At 37.6% G+C, this 20496-nt stretch overlaps 1 protein-coding gene and 1 long non-coding RNA gene across 5 annotated transcripts in view; one reads left to right on the top strand and one right to left on the bottom strand.

Annotated features, from left to right (window-relative positions):
• Positions 1-4474: 4474 nt before the first annotated feature.
• CRACR2A (calcium release activated channel regulator 2A) overlaps positions 4475-20496 on the bottom strand; it is a 70448-nt gene continuing 54426 nt past the window's right edge. For 2 of the 4 annotated variants that reach the window (XM_071815083.1, XM_065842949.2), the window contains 6 exons: positions 19764-19977; positions 17308-17389; positions 15549-15663; positions 13730-13831; positions 8560-8636; positions 4475-7665 (listed from right to left, as the gene is read on the bottom strand). In XM_071815083.1, the coding sequence (XP_071671184.1) occupies positions 7575-7665; positions 8560-8636; positions 13730-13831; positions 15549-15663; positions 17308-17389; positions 19764-19977 (681 nt within the window). In that variant the 3' untranslated portion in view covers positions 4475-7574. Of the gene's footprint in view, positions 7666-8559; positions 8637-12011; positions 12730-13729; positions 13832-15548; positions 15664-17307; positions 17390-18670; positions 18864-19763; positions 19978-20496 lie in introns of those variants that run through there. The other 2 variants (XM_071815087.1, XR_011741439.1) reach the window with 2 other exon arrangements.
• Positions 15591-19747, top strand: LOC139829137 (uncharacterized). The gene is made up of 2 exons (XR_011741440.1): positions 15591-15895; positions 19541-19747. It is a non-coding gene; the product is annotated as an uncharacterized lncRNA (long non-coding RNA).

The raw sequence follows: 20496 nt of genomic DNA, 5'->3' as shown, positions 1-20496 counted from the left end.
TTTTTTTCTGATCTCAGAATTGTTAAAATCTCTGTTGTTCTCTTCACCTGTCTTTCCAGTCTCTGTGGGTACTGAAGCAATTTCCCTGACTCCCTTCCCTTTAGCTTTTTCTAGTATGATATTTTTCTCATTTTTCAGTGGAAACCAACATTGGAGATAACTGACGATGGAAACAACAGGATGATAGCATTTTTTTCGAGAAAGCTTGGAGAGAACTACAGTGTGATTGTGAAACAGAAAGGAACTGTGTTAGCTCTGAGATGACAATTACAACCAAAAATCAGTCTGACTTCATCACAGAACACACAGGTTTGGGCTACAGTCCAAGCCATTCTACTGAATCATCAAACACAGCCTTTTAGAGGTAGAGTAGTTAGCAAAATCAAGCCTGACCTGACCCCTGAATCATGATGCAGAAAACAGAGCATCCTCTTTTGCAGTTCAGTCCTGTGCTTTCATGTCTAGCCATTTCCATTTACTCAAATGAACCATTTGTATTTCCAGTACAACACAGCCATAGAATCAGAAATGGACCCTTAAGGTCACAACAGAATCTTATCATAAACCATACATGTCCTACCATTTTGGTGCAGAAGTATGAAAGGGCAGTCCAAAAGGCATATATAACTAATTATAAACAGGAACTTTTAATACTTATCAGTTAGCAGTAGTGGCATATTTTTCACATTTATTGGCATGGCAAATCAATGTCATTAGCTAAAGAGACCAAATTAAAGCAAAAAGTATTTACTTACATAATTGTCTGATTATCCTGTAATTGCTATTATCACCACTGACAAAGCATCTCAGAAAAAAATAGCTCACTATTTTGCTTTCTTTCCTATGGCATGTGTAGGCAGGTGAGCAACACAAATGTTGTGTGAATCTGAAACAGCAGCATGTGATGGAAAGCATTAGTACAGAAAGTCAACAACATCAAAACATCTGATGACAATCAGTTTTAAGCTATGAATTGAGGATATGGAAGCGGCAGAATTCAAAAACTGAAAGTACCCTTTACCAGTAAAGATGCAGAGATGACCGAGGAAAGAACTTAAAAAAATATTGGTCTGACACTTCCCACCAACAAATGTAATGGAGACATTTGAGTTCTATTGGTAAATGATACCGGTAAGCAGGAGATCTGTTAAGCAGAGGGACACCTGGTCTCAATCTGGACAAATACCTAGACCTTTCCAACCTAAAATTCATGGGTTCAAATGCAAAATCCACTTCTGCTTGCCAGAACATTGGCACTGTGTTATGTTCTTCCCGTCCTTTTCTTTCAACAGTACTGATATATGCTGTTTCTTTTCCTTCATCTCAAGATGTTTCTAGTTCGTACTTCAGTGATACATAGAAAAAGGGAGTCTACTTATAAATAAACCAAACCTAAATCAAACTTTCATTCTAAGCTGTCCTCATCTCTTATTTGCCTGTGTGTTGTGTTCTTTTTATTATGGTCTGCACTCATCTAATTGCCTGTGGTAGTGAGGATAAATCTAGTCAGCCTGGAGATCCTGCTAATCCCATGGGGCTTTGAACATTACAGAGAGTCAGAATTTGAGGAAGCAGGAAATAACACTTGGATCTACCAGTGTCTTGAGAATATCTTGTCCAACTCCATTGCTGAAGCAGGACAAGCTGGAGCAGGTTGCCCAGGATCATTTACAGTTAGGTTTTGAATATCTCCAAGGATGGACACTCCACAGCATCTCTGGGAAAACATTCCAGTGTTTGACCATCCTTAGACCCTCTGGGCCCAGTCATTCAGTCAGTTTCTAAAGCACTTCCCTGTCCAATTATCTAACCTGTACTTCGATATCTTTTCAATGAGAATGTTATGTGAGACAGCTTCAAAAGCCTTACTAAAGTTGAGGTAAACAACATCCATGACTCTCCACTCATCTACCAAGCTAGCCATCTCATTGTAGAAACTACCAGGTTATTAAGCACAAATTCCCCTTTGTAATTCCATGTGGACTACTCCTGATTACTATCTTGTCCTTCATGTGACTGGAAACGGTTTCCGGGATAATTTGGTCTGCTGCTTTCCCAGGGACTGTGGTAAGGCTTACCACTCTGTAGTTGTCTAGATCTTCCTTCTTGCCCTTCTGGAAGACAGGACTGACATTTGCTTCCTTGCAAATGTCTTGCACCATACAGTGGTTTCACATCACCCTTGGATGCTATGTTGTGGGTGTTTTGGTGGTCTTAGACTGTCAGGCTTTAATGTTGGTACACAAAGCAGACATGCAGAACAGTTTGCTTGACTGAAAGATTATCTGTTGTTTTTGTTTTTTTTTTTCCATCTACGCCAGAGAAATGCTGGTTTTAAGGAAAACTTGGAGGTTTCTAGTCCAACTTCGTGCTCCAAACAGAACTTTCCCCAAAGCTATGTCAAATTACTGTGGCTTTGTGTAAAACTGTCCTGAAAATTTCAGAGAACTGAGTGTTTATAAACTATCAACAGATCTGATAAAACACATTCCCCTTCACAGGAGAGCATGCCTTGCTTATTTAGCATATTTTGAGACTTACCAGCAAACAATCTTTAACCATTTGATAGATGTCTGTAAGGCCAATTTTGTATGACTCCACTTTCTTGATCAATGACACCCTATAGAAGTCTACTACAGTTGCACAGCTACATTGTCTTCACAGCAGTAACAAAAAGCTATTTAACTTTTGTTCTACACAATCCTAAGAATCATGTAAATGAGGAACAAATATTAAATACAATTTCCACTATTTAATCATCCATGTATATGTTCTCAATTTGCCTTGATGTGAGTAGCACTCGACTTCCATACAGCATACCCTACATGGGGCATGGACACAACGAAAGCAAGAGCTCCAGACATCCTGAGTTCAGTAATTCCTTGCACAACATCCTCTGGGGCTTTTAATTACAACATTGTGTTTCAGTGCAGAAGGCAGCTTTACAGTGTGGTTACAAATTAAAATGTCTACAGCAGACATGTAGAAAGTTTCACCCTGATTTCCTTTCTCTTTCTCTGCTGACAGACATATCATTTAATGCAAATCAGTTTCTCTGTTAGAATAATACTTAAAGAAGTGCTGTCATGAGAAGCTGCATTAGAAATTTATCCCTTATTTCAAAGGGATGAGCAACAGCTTTATTACAGTTTCATAATATGAATCCATATGATAAGTGTTGCTATGACAACTGATGAGCCTTAACAGTCTAGATTCAAAGGACCTTGATCAAAACTGTCTTGTAGTGCAGTACAATGTACCTCAGTCATTTGCACCTGTAACGACAGGGAGCAAGGCCACGCAGAAACAGAACAGTGCGCTCACAGGGCTCACATTGAGTTTTGCAGCTGAGTGCTATATTTCTGAGTCATGCAATGGTAGTTTTGAGACTTTTCAGCCCCTAGCAGGGGTATCCAAACTGGTGTTTAGCTGCAGCAATACCATGCTCAGCATTGGTTCCCAAAGTCACCTGAGAAGCATAGTAAATTAGTTCACATTCAGTTCCACTTCTTTGTATTTAAAGATGAAATTAGAAACAGATGAGACAATTAAACACCTTGCTGCTTCTGAAAGTGGACTGCCCACTTATCTAGATGTATTTTCTCACAACGGCAATCTTAGCTGTGTTTTTCCATCCATATCCTCCCACTAGCTCTGTTATTTGTCAGATTTTGCTAGAGTACTTCAGTTCACTAATGCAGTAGAAAACTCTGTCATCTTTTTTTTTTTGTCTTCAGATTCTGTCAAGCTGCCAAGACAATAATTTAAACTGGTTTATTGCAGAGTTCTAATGACTTGTAAAACATAAAACGGAGGAGTAATGAGGGGCAGGGATGGTGAGTTGCAAACCCACCCTCTACTACCACCTCTGAAAAAGATGGCACCTGAGCTTTAAAAACAGCTACATAAACACAGCAATATTCACATGCCTGATCCATATATTTGATTTGCAAGGCAAGATTTAAGTTCAGTGCTGCATGAGGACTGAATCCCACAAATAGGCAGACTGTGATTTTCCAAAGCTGATAATGTTCACTTTGCAATGTGGTCATTTAGAATACTTGTCGTTGATCAGAACCCCCAGATCCCTCTCCAGAGAGCTGCTCTCCAGCATCTCATTCCCCAGTCTGTATGTATAGCCAGGGCTGTTGTGTCCCGTGTGCAAAATCCAGCACTTGCCTGAATAAGGTCACCTCAGTTTTGCAATTTGTCTTGGTCCCTCTACAGGTCCCCTACAGGGCCTCTCTGACCAATTTTGTGTTATGGGAAAACTTACTAACTATTCCCTCAAGTGTTGTGTCCAAGTCATTTGTGAAGACATTGAAGAGTACTGGCCCTAAGATGGGTCCCTGTGGAAGCGCCTGTGGAATTAAGCCAGATACAGTGGCAAAAGATTTGCAAAAGATCTGTATCATGCATGCTCAGAGCAAAAGAACACAAATCTCATAACATATGAGATAAAGATGGCACAGGATAAAACGTGAAAACCCAGGGTCCAACACAGTATGTCACAGAGGGATGATAGCTGTGGTTGCTGTTGTTTCCTTTTGCAAGTCCAGCCAAAAAACAAGTTGAGTACATATTGCAAAGATGCAGATGCACACAAAACACTAACATCATCAGCCACACAGACAACACAGAGAGCAGTGTCTTCACATACCCGCAAACAGCATGGGCTTGCAAAAAGGAACGGCAACAGCCACAGCTATCAGTCTGAGATGAGAGACACCTACTGGGTCTTAGACAACACTAGATTTGGTTCTAGTAGCTAAAAGAACAATAGAAGCCTTTTGTCCCAGGATTCAGCTGTTCCTTAGTATTGTGAGGGATTAAAGGCACCAACTCTCAGTGCGGGTGGACCAAGAGACCCTTTATTTTGGCAAGGCACTTACATTTATAGTTAGTATCTGTTGTACATGCATTTAATTCCTGTTTTAAATGGCTTATGTCAGCTGTCCACACACTCAAAGTTATCTTACAATTGGCTTATTTAATCTTTCAGGCACTTTGGCTAACACATTGTAAATATCTTTTCTTGTACAAAAACATTCTGATTTCTCATTCTATTTTGGTAAAGGTCATTCCAGTAATTCAGGATGACTGTCTGTAAGGTACTGCACAGTATTGTCTGCCTTCAAGTTTTGTATATCCTGCTGTCAGGGTCTCAGTGCCTACCAAAAGATATCCAAATAAAAATGCTGCTGTGGAATTCACATAAAGAAGATCCACCTCACATGTCACTTTCCTCCAAAATCAAGATGAACTTCAGGGAGCGAAAAACTGAGGATCTGAATTTAAAGTTTTGTGGTGCTAGATTAAGTGGTAGTAAAGCTGAAATTAAGCCTTCAAACTGTCTTCCTGAGGCTGACAGGGGTTGGTAGAAGTATTACCAGTTCTGATATTGATGGGGTAGGAAACACCCTACTGCAGGGGAACAGATAATTCAAAGTTGTTAGTTAGCAAAGCTAATATTTAAACTGATGATACTTCTTCCTTAATTGAAATTGAGATAAACAGTTGGTTTTGTTGAGGTTTAAATTAAGGGTTTTCATTAGTTCAACTACAGCCAGAACTAAACATAGGTGATTCAGTTCTGTGAAGATTTCCATGGTGGATAACATGTAACAGTCGATAAGGTGATACATCCTTCCACAACCAGTAATGGACTTCAAGAAGCAATCCTGGGAAGTGAACAGAAAGCCTACTGATTTTCATTAATGGATGCTCATTCTGTTCCTTTTGGGTTTTAGGTGTTCTTAAGCACCTCATTGGAAGCAAGGAAAGGTTTTTTGATTTTGGACAAGCAGACTCCCAGGAATCAACAAGAGAAAACCTGCTAAGCATCAGCTCATCCTGGGCTATTTGGTCCATCCATCATTTCTGGTAGAACAAAAATCCTGGTTATTCTGCTTGATAGGGAAAGGGCTCATATTTGGATCCCAACTCATAAGAAAGGGCATCTGAGTGCTGGTATGGACACAGGAATTGTTGTAGGAGAAAGTTGATAAGACCAAAATCCGAAGAGCACAATTAATTACTGATGAAGTTTTTATCCCAAAATAGAGTTATTTATTGAGCTACTGCTTAACCTTCATCTTCAAATTGTTTCATTATTCAAATGCAAAACAACTTTCTTAAACATTTAGAAAATGGATTGAAAACATACAGTCTGTAGTAGTCTCACATAATAAAATCTACACTTTTGCTTGATTTATAATGAAATAAATTATGCCACATGTTCCACTTTCCCAACAAGATCATCATCAGTAATCGTTCTTGAATGCTTACTACTATAGCTGGACGTAGTGAAGACAAAGAACAACAGGAATAATTGTTGATAATGTGCTGGTCGGCTGACCTACTTTCAAATTTCTTATTTCCATTTACATTCTACCCAGGCTTCTAAAAGTAATCATGAACACTTGGGCTTCTTAAGAGCCAGGGTGGGCCATGATTTTCTAAAACATGTCCCTATGGGTTTGATTTTTCAAACACTGTATCTCAGTGCTATCAGGCCATGGAGAGTTTCTAAAAACCTTCCTGAAAAGACGATTGACTATTTTCTTTGTCCTACAACCAGCTACACCAGTGAAATGAGTTTCCTATATAGGTATGTGTTTTCAACCAGCAGTCCTGACAGTGAAGTTATTTGAATGTTTAAGTTGGCCACAGTTTGCTTTGGGACTTCTATAGGACACTATAGCCAAATACAGGTTCAGAGCAAGCTCTGCAACACAATTCAGCCATGTAAAATACGGAGAAGAACACTGGTTGATTTTCTCTGAGTACAATGCTAACTAGCCAGGGTAAAGAACTGCACTACCATGACTTTTCTGTTTCTGGAAACTAAGTTAGATCTTTGCATAGCACCAAGTCACCATAGAAACATGCCAGCTTATTCAGCAACAGCTCAGGCAAGCCTGTATGGTATCTCAGTGACCTATCTAAACGTACCTAATTCATGACATGCAAGTGGAAGGCAGGGTTTCTTATCAGAGACCTATATGCAACGATGTGTAGTATAAACGAGTTAGTACCACTTATGAAAATCTCGATAGTTCTTGAAATCCTTTGTCCATGTATATTTTTCACTAGGCTTTAAAATATCACCTTTTACTTTGCAATTGTTGATATGCTGCCTTTAAACAACCAACCTATTTCAATTTTTAAAACCTGTAACAAAGGTCAGCCAAAATCAGGATCTAAAGAGCACTGAAATAAACAGGACTATTCAGAAGACAGGTCATCACCAGTAAGATTTTACTTCACATTCCAAGTATCTTTCTTCCTACAAAATTTTTTCTTATTATCAACAATGTGGCTACTTCTACAATCCTGATCACGAAGTAGGATTCAGTGGTGTTAGATGTCAAAAAGAATAAAAGACTGCTACTGTCCCAAGTACATTGTCAACTAACTGAAGACAATATTTGTAAAAGTGAAGATCAGAGGATTTTAAGATTCACTTACACCTACACTCAGAACACAGCAGAATATTTGGAAGATCAAGCAAATCTGATGGTGCCATGTAGTGTTGTATAAATGTATGATCTGTCTAAACATGCCCCAGTATGTTATGGCCTGATACAGCAGGACTTTTTATTCATATCAGATTGAAGTTCAATGGTTTTCTCTTTCACTTTATCTTCGTGTTCCTTTAAAATCCTGGGGGAAAGAAACAATACTTTTGAGAAAAAAAGTCAATGATGCCCATAAGACATCAAAACAAAAAAAATCATTTACTCAAGCCTATTAAATTGTCCAGAGATTAACAGAAAATGACACAATTTTGTGAACTAACAAAGAAACAAAGAGCTATTATGGCTCCATCACAAAGCCGTCTTCATTCATTTAGTTAGAGAAATGTAGTTGGTGCTGACTGTTAGAATTTATTGCACATTACAGAGACTCAAAACTGTGACTTTCATTTGTTATTTTTGAGGCTGGAGCAAAACAAAACCACATCTGGCTACCTAGACATATATCAATTACTTGACACATTCACAAAATTTCACTAACTCCAGCAAAAATATTAAAGATCTGCTAATTTATTACCAGAGTTTTCACCTCTGTAAGCAGCTCAGAGGGGACAGATTTACCTGTGTTTTTACCCCTAGCCTTTATAAAGCTTCAAAAATCCACCTCTCTCTTTTCCTAGTCCCCAAGCTGACAGCCGAATTTGAGCTGTAATGAGCAGAGGAAAGAAAGCAGCACATCCAATGTCTTACTTCAAGGACTCAGTAGCATCCATTTCCAAGCATATTTCTCCCATCCTTCAAGAAATTCCTGCAAGAACTATCATGGCATCCTAGGCCCTCAGCTGCCCTAGCAACAATTCAGGGGTTTCTGGGTCTATACAGAGCTCCATTAGTTTTCACAGGACTCTTTATGAACCAGAGTACCTGCTCAGTTGGAGCAACAGGCTTCAGATCGCTTTAAAAGGAACAAATATTTCATCACCTTAAGTTCCTATCAAACTGATTAAACAGAATTTACTCTATAACCAGTGACAGGGAAGTCAGGCTTGTAGAGAACTCATAGATTGTGTTTTCTTCTTACCTAGCTAGGTGAAGCACAGATTTCTTGGTATTGTACCCAGAATATGCACTGCATTCATAGAAAATTAAATTGTAATCCTAGAATCAAACAGAAAGACCATTTCAATTGATTTTGCACAGTATCTCACTCCAGGTTTAAAAAAGCAGAACAGATATATTGAAATGTGCAAATAAAGAACAGAAATAGATCATCTTAGGAAAAATTAGGATTTAATTATAGAGCCAACACTAAAGAGTAACAAAAGAAAGTAAGTGCAAGTGTGCCTCTAAGCAACAACTATATGCATTTCTCAGCAGATACTTAATCTATACAGTGGCTTTTGCTTTAAGAGCTTGATCTCTCAAAGGCTCAAATGTAAATAATGCCTTGTAAGGTACTGAAGTCTTGTGAACTTTCCTCGTGATGATGAGACCAACCTTTTCCAGAAAATGACCAGTTAGAAACCCCAGCAAAAAATAACAATAAATTAATTCTATTTCATTTTTTGTACTTCTGAAATTTTTTTGAACCTACTTTTACAGTCAGTCTGAATATTTGGTTTTGTGGCCCTGGGAGCTTTGCAGTTTGGATAAATAAATGGTCACGCCCTGGGGATGTTCTTAGCACTTCAGCTGAAGTCTTATCATGATAAATGTGAGATCATCTGCACAAAAGCCTGACCTGGCAGTTGTGATGGCAAGAGGAGTTTGAGAGGGAATGACAGATTATCCTCTCCACATCTGACTACTTTGACAAGATATTACATTGAAGCTTACCTACATTGCCTCTATGGTATTACTATATGTCCTTTTACCCATCCAAATTACAACTTGCTATTCACTTTCTACTTTTCTATGTGTCTTATTGCTATTTATAAGAGTAGCTCAAAAATTCAAACAAATAAGTCAGTATCTTAGGAAATGACAATCACATGTCTGCATATTTTCATTTGCATGCTATTAATTGTGGTTACTACACTTGTACTTATTTAACAACCCTTCATAAAACACAATTCAGTTTACAAAAGTTCCCTTTAAAATGACCAAGTATTTCAGTTTTCGTTTCTGTTGGTGGTAGTGTTTTGTTGTTGTTGTTTGGTAGTATTGTGGGGTTTTTGTTGTTTTTTTTTTAATATACTATGCTTCCAAAATTGTACAGTTTTTTGAAGTTTTTATCATATTCATGAAAGTTCAAAGACAAAAAGTGGGGAAAAGAAGTTTCATAAATATGGTAGTTTATTTTAGTAGCTCTAAAAATGCTTCAGTGTTATCAAATGTCAGTTTTGAATATGCTGTCAATGGTTCTATGGTTTTTTCTAATGATCATCAGGATTAAACCACTTGTACTGACTTCTGGGTGGCCAGATAAGCACAGAAAAGCAGAGAAGGGAAGAAATCAGGCAATGTTAGTGTTGGATGGATATTTTATTGATTTTTTTTAACAGTGTTGTAAGGAACCATTGAAGGAGTAACGTTGTTTTTACAACTGATCTGGCACCTGACCCCAGCTGAGAGAGAAGGACTGAGAGACATCAGACTATGAATCCTTAATGTAAAACAAAGTCTCTTCAAACTAATCCCTGAATGCAAACTGATTACTGTATTTAAGAAGTTAATCTAGGGGGAAGGGTAGCCAAAGAGCCAGGAATTCATATTCTAAATGAATCAATAAGGGGAAGGGTGTTGTTAGAATTAGATTAATGAATCACGTAAACTGAGGCAGGCATCAGGTAGGCGGTAAACTCTGCAGTACCCAACCAATGGGGAACAGAGGAGGGAATTTGCAGCTAGGATTGGAGGGGAATATAAGCAGGGGCTTTTTGCCCTATCCTGTGTGCCTACCTTTAGGTAGAACACCTGGTCTTGCAAAATCATTAATAAAATATGTTTTGCTGAGAGATCCTTGCCTGGGCCTATTATATTTGCAAGGTAATAATTTCCTACAGGGTTCTGTATATTTATAATGATGTAACACTATGATTCTCTTGCTTTACTTAGAAAAAGATAAAGTCTGACTGACTCAAATTTCTTGCTAGCTACACAAACAGAAGTTTGAAATAAAATTTACCCTCCTTTCTTCTGCTCAGCTGATCAGAACTCTAGTTGGAAACCTACTGTGGTCAGTATCTAGCTACTTTATATCAGTCAAGCAGGGAGTGATACTACTCCTACATCTTTCCACATACAACAGAATTTCACTAGAGGAGAACTCTCAGTGATGACATAATTTATGCTGGCATGAATCTGAATGAATTTTTTAACAAATTCCATGGGTAGGGCAAATTCTTATTGGTGAAAGATAACAATTTATACTCAGTTGATATAAATTTCTTATTTCTGTCAGTCTGGCAAACAAGTCCTTCTCTGGAGGAGGAGTCAGCCTGGAAATACAAAGTGTCATTCCTTTGAATCAGGGAGGAAAGTTTATTTAATAGCCTACACAAAGAGAACAAAGTAGCAGAAGGCAAGATAGATACATTTATTTAACAAGCTAGGAAAAGCTATTCCTCTCCATCCAGGAATTAGCTGTTGAAGCTGGGAGACCACTGGCCACTACTTCATATTCGAAAGTTACATACAAATCAGCAGGCATCTAAAGAACAGGGAGGAAAATGAACAATAATCAGAGGAAACTGGGCAATTTCTGTCCTGTAAAGTACTATCACTCTGACAAGAATAGCCCCCTCATTAGCAGTATTTGTGTAAAAATGGCACTGACAGATTGATAAAGGTGGCAGTGTATGAACACATAGTAACAGTCCTTATCCTATGAAGCACACCTAGTCTTCAAAGTCAAAGCAGACAAAGGCATTATTATTTTACAATTGAGGAACAGAGATAGAGAAGGATTTATTGACCCATTTAAGTTCATTTAAGAAGTCTGTGAAGGGCCAAAATAACATCATGCTACTTGAATGCCCAAGCAGCACCTATATCATAAGCCATTTTATTTAAATCGTTTGCAGTGGTTACACTAATCCACTCAAACAGAATATTGGCTGTTCCTGGGTGGTCCCAACATGATCTGAATACTCTCTGTGGTGGTGTTGTGCTCATATGAATTCTTGATCAGTGAATTAAGCTAAGCTAAACAGAAATTTGTTAAATGGAGTTTTCCTTCTGGATCTTCTGCTAAAAAAAAAGTCAAATGTACCTTTCCTTTCCTTTCCTTTCCTTTCCTTTCCTTTCCTTTCCTTTCCTTTCCTTTCCTTTCCTTTCCTTTCCTTTCCTTTCCTTTCCTTTCCTTTCCTTTCCTTTCCTTTCCTTTCCTTTCCTTTCCTTTCCTTTCCTTTCCTTTCCTTTCCTTTCCTTTCCTTTCCTTTCCTTTCCTTTCCTTCCCTTCCCTTCCCTTCCCTTCCCTTCCCTTCCCTTCCCTTCCCTTCCCTTCCCTTCCCTTCCCTTCCCTTCCCTTCCCTCTCATTCTTTTTCTTTTTTTTTTTTCTTTTTTCCTTTCTCTCCTTTTCTCTTTATATTCCCAGTAGCTCTATCAAGAGAGTTTTATGTTTCCCATCAGGTCATTCTTGAACTGCATGTGAACATTTTGGTTTTTGTCTGCTATTTCTTCCTACAAAGTCTATACTGCAAAATTCTCCTTACCACTATGATGTTTACTCTTTAATTCATCCAACTACAGATCAGCTTCATCACCATCTTGTTTCCTATGATGCCTTCCAAAATCCTAATTCTCCTTTCCTAGGGTATCCCACATACACTGCAACTACCAGTCTTCCCAAATGAAATCAAAATAATTCCTTTCAGGCTGTCATTCTTCCTCTAAAAAATGAACTGTGCTACCTGATTTGCAAAGCTGTTATGTGACATGTGCGTTATAATGGGAGCCCACAGGTTACTGACCGAATTTGTACTACATTGACTTGTGAGATGTGGGCCTGAAGCAAAGTAAGAGTAAACACAGCTGGGCTGGAATGCCCCTATATATTAGAATAATACATCTTTGTTTTACTAGTACAATTTTTTAAAGAGCTGAATGACATATAAGCCACCTACTCTGTCCATTTAGCATGTATGTGTCATTTGTTTTTTCACAGAAGGATTCACTGTTACACCCTGGAGTCTGTCCTAGCTTCTAGGGTCTCACAGCTATCTGCATTTCCATGTATACAAGAAAACAAACCAGATTTCCTAAAGGGAGAACATTTGACGGATGAAGTTCAAGGCTGATATTGCTTCCCTATAAAAACAAAATAATGGATACAAAGCTGAAAACAGAGGTATGCTTGAAAAAGGCTGTATGAATAATCAAAATAATATAAAAAGAGATCTGGCCCTAATTCTTTCAGTTATAGAGAGGTGCCTAGCAGTAATCTTTCCTATATACCAAGAACAATTCAGCTGCACTTCAAATTTTGAAACCTTTTTTTTGTTGTTGCTGTTACCAGCAAGCAGAGCTGTAAATCAACTTTCAAAGGAGAAAAAAGTACATACATGAAATCCAGCATGTTGGTTTTTTAGGTAAATTCCTACCAACTCAGTTAATTTCTCAGGAATATTGAAATTACTTGTTTCTAAATAAATGAATATTATGGAGGCATTGATGTTCAAACTATACGCATTGCTTAGAGAGATTAAAAAAAAAAATTGATGGGCATAGTACACAGGAATATAAACAAGTATCTGCTATTTGCAATCCCTTAATGCTTAAATTACGGCCCATGGATCACCAGTGGTCTGGTAGATGCAGACTGTTAACTCTAGTTATTTTATCTCCTTGATGGAAAGTTACTAAAAGTAAACATGTTTTCTACTCCTATCATAGGAATAGCAGATGGTCTTCTGTGGTTCTACAGGAGGTAGGAGGGAGAAAAGATCCTCAAATTACCTCTCTGTTAAGAATCCATAGAAAAGAGGGAAAAAAGAGAAAGAAAAAGAGCAGAGATGGAAAAAACAGAAAGAGAGAACAAAGGAAAAGAGGTGAGGTAGAGATAGGAGAGTGAATTCATACATATTTTTCACCACTCACTTTTTTAAAATCTAGACAGTTTTTTAAATACTATAATTATCAGCACTTACATCACTGAGACCTGAACTGATGAGTGTGATGAGGTTCCTAATCCTTAAAAAACTTGTCTGATTAAAATGAATCTGTGTTTCTATTAATTTTGACACATTCAGACTCCATTTTAAAACCTTCACCTTCAAGTTTTTTAAGAAGTTCCTTCAAAGTTTTGTACCTTAGCAAGATGTTCTCCCATTCCCATAGGGACCTCACGTTCCTTTTCATTATCAGTTTTATTGCCCAACAAGAGCACAGGTACATTTTCCCCATTTGTCTCCTGCAGAACAAAGAATAAATATCAACTGAGGCATTGTATTTAAAAAAATCACGGATCAAGATAATAAAAACTAACAATTGTCACACTGCAACGAGACATTTAAGACGTCACATGAGTCAGGTACATGCTGCTTTACCTACAAACATGTCAGGAATTAAAGTTGCATAAAAGGCATGAAAAAGAGAGAATGTTAGAGATTGCACTAACTTGGTGTTTTTTAATGCTAGAGACCACACTAACTTGACATTTTTTAATAACAGCACAGAATCTCATCAGACTCTATTATAAAATGGAAAAGAGAAAACTACCATGCTACACATTCTCTGACATTGTGTGTTTATAGCACTGCTTTTCTACTTACATGGACAAGAAAATAATGAGAACATCTGGGTACAATTATGACAAATAAATTATATGAAGTAGTGGAGAGATACACAGAATAGCCCCTCAAAACATATAGAAAAGGCATGAATCTAAATTAGTTCTGAAAATGGTTAGAATTATCAGAATGAGTACATTCATAAAGCAAGCTGAATACTGCAGCAGCAAATGGACTTAGCCGTATGTCTTCAACTTAGCAATAGTTTGTAGCAAACAAAACTAGTCAGTAATGATGAATGAACTATTACAGCTTGGAAAAAGATTTTGGCCACAATATTTGATTTTTCTGGATCAAAAGCTGGAACTCCTCTCTAGCTTTTACCATACTGAATTATAACAATCACTGATTTGTTTAGATCATATATTTAATAAGGACCTGTTCTTACAAAATACATGCTACTATTACTTCAATAGAGCTACTCAGATGAGGAATAACTATACCTGGTTGGAAACATTTGCATGATTAAGTCCTATTTCCAATTTGCAAAGCCACCTATTTGCCATTGCAGAAAGCAGTGTATTATACTAGAACACATGCTAAATAAAATCAGACTAAATGATCTTCGCCTACCAATTTGTTCCCTACTTTTTCAGTAGCAATACTCTGCAATAGTGAGAAAATAGGAAGTCACACTTTGTTCTCTCTAGTGACTCAGTCCTTTATGGTAGCAGCCTCAGTTTTATTTTTATTTTCTGTTTTGGCCATAAGCACATTCAGCTGCTTGTACTCTAAATATGTTGCCTATGAGCTACAGAGATATACCAAGAAATAAAAAGAGAATTTTTAATTAACTGAAGCCACTCAGTGGCATGGGTTATGGTTTTGTTTTAATGTGGTTCAAAGGATGATCGCCAGGAAACTGAGTTGTCTATCACGAGACAGTTTTACAGCACTATAGCTTTGAGTATATGGCTTATGTTCACAAGACAGTCAATTTCCCATGAACTACATACTTAGTTGTCAAACTGGTAGTGATGCTCAGTAATCATCACACTATCATCACTGATCCAAAGCACTTCCCAGTGCCAGTGGTGATACAATGGGAGTCATCAGCTAGATAACCCTTAGAAGAAATCAGAGGACTCCATGCTGGGCTTTCCCCACCACTCATTTTAAGTCCTTAAAACCCTGGAACTGCGATTATTTTCATAGACATAGAGATTCTAAAAACAGCTTTACTGGTAACTGTGCAGACCAAGATCACTAACAAAAATGTAATTGTGACTACATAATACACATGTTGCTCTCTGCACTTTGCTCTGCTAACATTCCCTGTCCAGAAGAAGGTAGAGAATAATGACACCACAGTTTAGATATAAAGTTATGTCATGTTACCTCAATGCTTATCAGCCACTGCTTAACAGCTGTGAACGTGTCTTTTGCTGTTATATCATACATCACAATGACACCATCCGCTTTTCTGAAAAATTGCTTGGTAATACTTCGGTACCTACAAGAAAGAACCTGTTTATAACTCTCTTCAACAGAAGTAGCAATCTGACAATGTAAGTTTTATCATAATCCCACCTTGCACTCCCAAAGGAAAATGCTGCCATATAGTTTCCGCTAATCATAAACATTAAATCCCTGTTAATTTGGTTTACATAGGTATTCTAAAATTCCACAAACTAGACAAGGGAGAAGCTGTAATACTGATCTTCACTGCAGATCCTGTTTGAAAGGTGAGGCTTATTATGAATTGCAGTAAACAATCTCATTCTTCCTGAATCATCAGATCACTTTTCATATTCAGTAGAAGATTCACAGAGGGCACTATTAACACCACAAATTACTGCAACAGCAAATAAATTATTTGCAAAAAAATATTATTCAAAAGTTCTTGGAAAAGTGCCCTCTGCTTTCTTTAACTGATTTTGAGTTAGTCTGGATAATCAGCTGCATATCTTACCTTTTCCCATCCTCTTTCATTTTAAGTTTGGAGCAGAAATTTCTCCCTCACAAAGTGCTCTAACAAAAGCTAGCTAGAATTCTGTTTGGGAATTTTTTCCTAAGTTTCCTGTAGAAAATGTAGATCATCATTATCACCCTTGCTTTTAGTAACAGAAAAATACACAATAGGTGAGGACATTGGAAAGGAAATTACCACTGGAAACTTACAAAAACTTGTGAGATCTTCAACTACAATGGTATTGTTTTGGTGGAAAACAAACAAACAAGCAAAGAATACCACAACTTTTTTTTTTTTTTTTAAACTATTAAGGCATTTTTTGCTATCGAAATAATTCTAGATACCTTTTAAAATAAGCCTTCCTCCTAAAGAAACTGTGCGGTACAAAACTTTTAACAGCTTTAATAATCTCTTCTACAGATTGGCAGTTTTTTTGATGAACACTTCTTAGCACAAAATGAGCACATAATCACTAATAAGGAAGGATCTATATTGTGAATTCACTGGCTCTATTAGGAATTCGTTCCTCTCCTGAGAGGCAGGATTAGGCAGGATTACGTCCATGCTTACTAATCTTCAAACAGATGACACAAGGAAGCAAACCTTAGAATGTATATTGGTTTCAGCTGGGATAGAGTTAAATTTCATCATACTAGCCATACAGGGCCATGTTTTGGACTTGTGATGAAAACAGTGTTGGTTACACACCAGTGGTGCTTAGAGAGTGTCAAGGTCTCTTCTGTTTCCTGGACCAGTGAGTAGGCTGGGGTGCACAAGAAGTTGGGAGGGGAACACACTTGCAACAGCTGATCCCAACTGACCAAAGGGATATTCCACACCATACAACATTGTGCTAAGCAATAAAACTGTGGAGAGAAGAGAGGCTGGCTGAGGCTGCAGTTGCTCAGGGATGGGCATAGATCAGTTGGTGGCAAGCAACTGTTTTTTTTTTGCATGACTTGTTTTTCTTGGGTTTATTTTCCTCTTAATTGTTGTGTGTGTTTGTTTGTTTGATGGGGGGGGGGGGTATTATTATTATTATTATTAAACTGTCTTTATTGCAACAAATTAGTTTTCTCACTTTCACCCTTCTGATTCTTTCCCCCATCCCACTGGATGGGGAAGTGAGTGAAGTGTGGTGTTTAGCTGACTACCAAGGTTAAACCACAAAAAAATGTGTCTTACCGTTCCTGGCCAGCTGTGTCCCATAGTTGCAGGGCTACCTGGGTATTATCTACTGTGATGGTTTTCACATTGTAATCCACACCTGTAACAGAAATACAAGGTAGGTTGTGTCTTTATAAGCTCAGTTTGACCTTTGAAAACCTGATCCAGAAAATAGCAACAATTGCAGAAAGGTAACTAGATACTACATTAAAAATAATGTCCATACTCTCTAACTATCACAGATCAACAAGAGCTTTTATGTGCCAGAAGTTTTGAGTAATAAAATACTGAATGTTAACAGAGCAGATGAATTTTGTAAAAGCTGTAAGATAAGTAACTTTCCAAATCAGTGTATATGAGTCAAGAGTCCATTTGCCAGTCCACAGTAGTTGAAGCTAGTCAGCCTGGAACTCATGCTGTCTGAAATTTCAGTGTTTAGTCTGAGCATGCCACATAGGCACATTCTACAGTTAGTGGAAAAACACAAGGCACCACACTAAGGGGACAGTGGAACCTAAGATAAATGCTGAAGATAGATGGACTGAATATATGGAGAACTTCCTCCTCTCTTCAGAATATAGAAGATGGGCTGACTACAGTTAGGTTAGTCCCCTAATTTTTATGTGGCTAAATGCAAGTGAGACAAAAATTAATTTATCTAATTTTTTTGAATGAATCCTCTCCAAGTTTCCCTAACCTGTGATGATATAATTACCTTGTGCATATTAATAATGATAATTAGAATCTTTAATATTAATCAGTCACTGCCTCCTCCTAATGACAACCTGCATTTTCTTGTATCACACTGTATGGTATCCTAGATACAGAATAATAGAATAATTCAGGTTGGAAGGGACCTCAGCAGGTCATCAAAAATTTCTTTGGAGCCATTTTCCACATTAATGGGATTTTTGTTGCTGGCATGAATGAAGAAGCATCAATGGACAATTAAGAAACCTGGATGGAGGATATATCCATTGCTTATAATCTAAGGGAAGAAATTTGAGCTATGAGAGAACAGTCTTCTCTAGGTTGTTCACTTAACTTTTGAACTGTCTGTATCTTGCCAGCCATAGTCCACACCTATGAAACTCATTGACGTGAAGACTAAATCCAAGCTATGACAAATAGTTTCTTGCTATTGCATTTGCAAGAACACTGGATGACCAGCCAAAAGATTAAAAGGTCTCATGCAATCCTGTGCTTTTCTTCTGGAAACTCAGGCAATTGCACACATCAGCCATTTACAAGACAACAGGAATAGCACAGAGCACCAGATTCTTAAATGTAGACAATTGCATATAGATGTCTAAGCTCCCATTACAGTTAATGAATATCTCGCCAATGAAGAACTAGGAGTCTAGGAAATTATGAAGCTTACCCTGAAGTAGGTGCCAAGAGTCAGACTAATTGGTCGCTAGGCTCCTCTGACTGGATTGATTTGGAGAGGGTGGTGGGGTAGAATTCAGCTGTTTGCTCTTAGGCACCTAGTGCTGAGATGCCATTTGGTATTCAAAACATCTGTTTCAATCTGGAAAGATGCCCAGCAGACCTGCTCTCTTCTAAAGCAGCAGCTGAAGACCAGGTGAAATATAGTGCCAAAATTAATTTAAATCCCTATGCTAATATCTCAGATCTTCCCTGACTCTAATGTGAACTTAGACACTCAACATACCAGTAGAAATTTAAACTCAGGTGTCTTTACCTACCCTGTAAGTCAAAGATGTGACAGCAACTGCTCACCTAATATTCTTAGGCTGTCACAAATGCAAGACATATCTATTAATTTCAATACTTTTTATTGCGAAAAAATTTTATTTCATATATGCTACAGAATAAGTAAGGCCCAAATACAGACTAAATGTAATGAACGTTGGCAGTAACTCAGCTGCGTTTCAATAACCTATACTTGAGGTTTTGTACCTTGTTTGTGTCTGACTTTTGACAGTTTGGTTTACAACTTCACGCAACATAAGTACAACATAGGTTTTGAAATGTTTTGCTTTGAAAACATTGGTCCGACATATTTCTTTGGTTCTTAATATAATGCTAAATCTTCAAACATAACTCAGATATTCTACTTTCTCTCTAAAAGACAATCTGATTACTTAGAGGGATAGAGATTGGGTGTGGAGGTGGGATGGTTAGTACAGTGCAGTTCAGGGAACAGGATATCAGTTTCAGAACAGTGAGATCTGCAAGGAAATTTTCACTTCACTGAAATCAGTAGGATTTTTTGGATTTCTTTCAGTGCTGCCACGATTTCAGTACGGAACCTACTCTGAAACCTCTTCATCAATTATCTGCTTCCCAGTTTAGGAGAACTCACTTTGCATCTCCTGCTCTGCTTTTGGATAATTGACTTTTACCAAACCTGTATGTTTCTGTTTTATAACACTAGACCTGATCTCAGTAGAAGCTGCTAAGTACTGTGGAATAAACATAATAATAGTAATAATGTTTCTTAAACTTACCTACAGTAGTAGCTGTGCCTGGGAAAAAACGATCTTCACAAAATCGTCTTAAAAATGAAGTTTTTCCAACACTTGAATTGCCCACAAAAATAATCTTGAAGAAGCAGTCTGGAACAGAGTTTGCTCTTTTCTCCTTTAAGTAAGAGCAAACATTAGCCTCCAACTGTTCTACAAATCCTGTTGCCTCTCCATTTTGTCTTGTCTTGAAGGCTAACTGATATGGGAAAAAAAAAAAGGTATTTTATCCTAACATGTTCTCCATTACTCTTAAAACGACATACTCTTTCTTAAAATAACTCAGAATTTCAGAAGTTTGCCATGCATCATTCCAGATAATTTGAAGTGCAGTGATTTGGACTGAGCTCTTGAAGTATACTTAATATGAACATAAGACTGCACTGAAAAATGCATCGTTATTTCCAAAAAGAAAATGGTTTATGTTCATCCCTGCAAATCAAAACCCATAACACTTCACTCAGCTCTGCTCAGTAGTTTCATCCTGTATCAGACAGTGGAAACAGCACATATTCACCTAGATAACTGAAGCAAAGTCATAATTGTTTGGCTTATACCATCTATCACCAGATTGTTTTCTTTGTGACCTCTGTAGAGCCAAGAGTTTCCATGTGACTACTGCACTTCTATATCTGTTTAACATTACAGATAAAAGCATGGAGGAAAGAGAGAGAATTAGACCCAGATAATCAGGCTGTAAACATTCAGCTGTGTTTCT

This window comes from Patagioenas fasciata, chromosome 1, assembly GCF_037038585.1.
Source record: "Patagioenas fasciata isolate bPatFas1 chromosome 1, bPatFas1.hap1, whole genome shotgun sequence".
In the NCBI taxonomy this organism is placed as follows: Eukaryota; Metazoa; Chordata; class Aves; order Columbiformes; family Columbidae; genus Patagioenas; species Patagioenas fasciata.
Note: the sequence above shows the minus strand (reverse complement) of the source record. Positions and strands in the feature narration are given on the sequence as shown.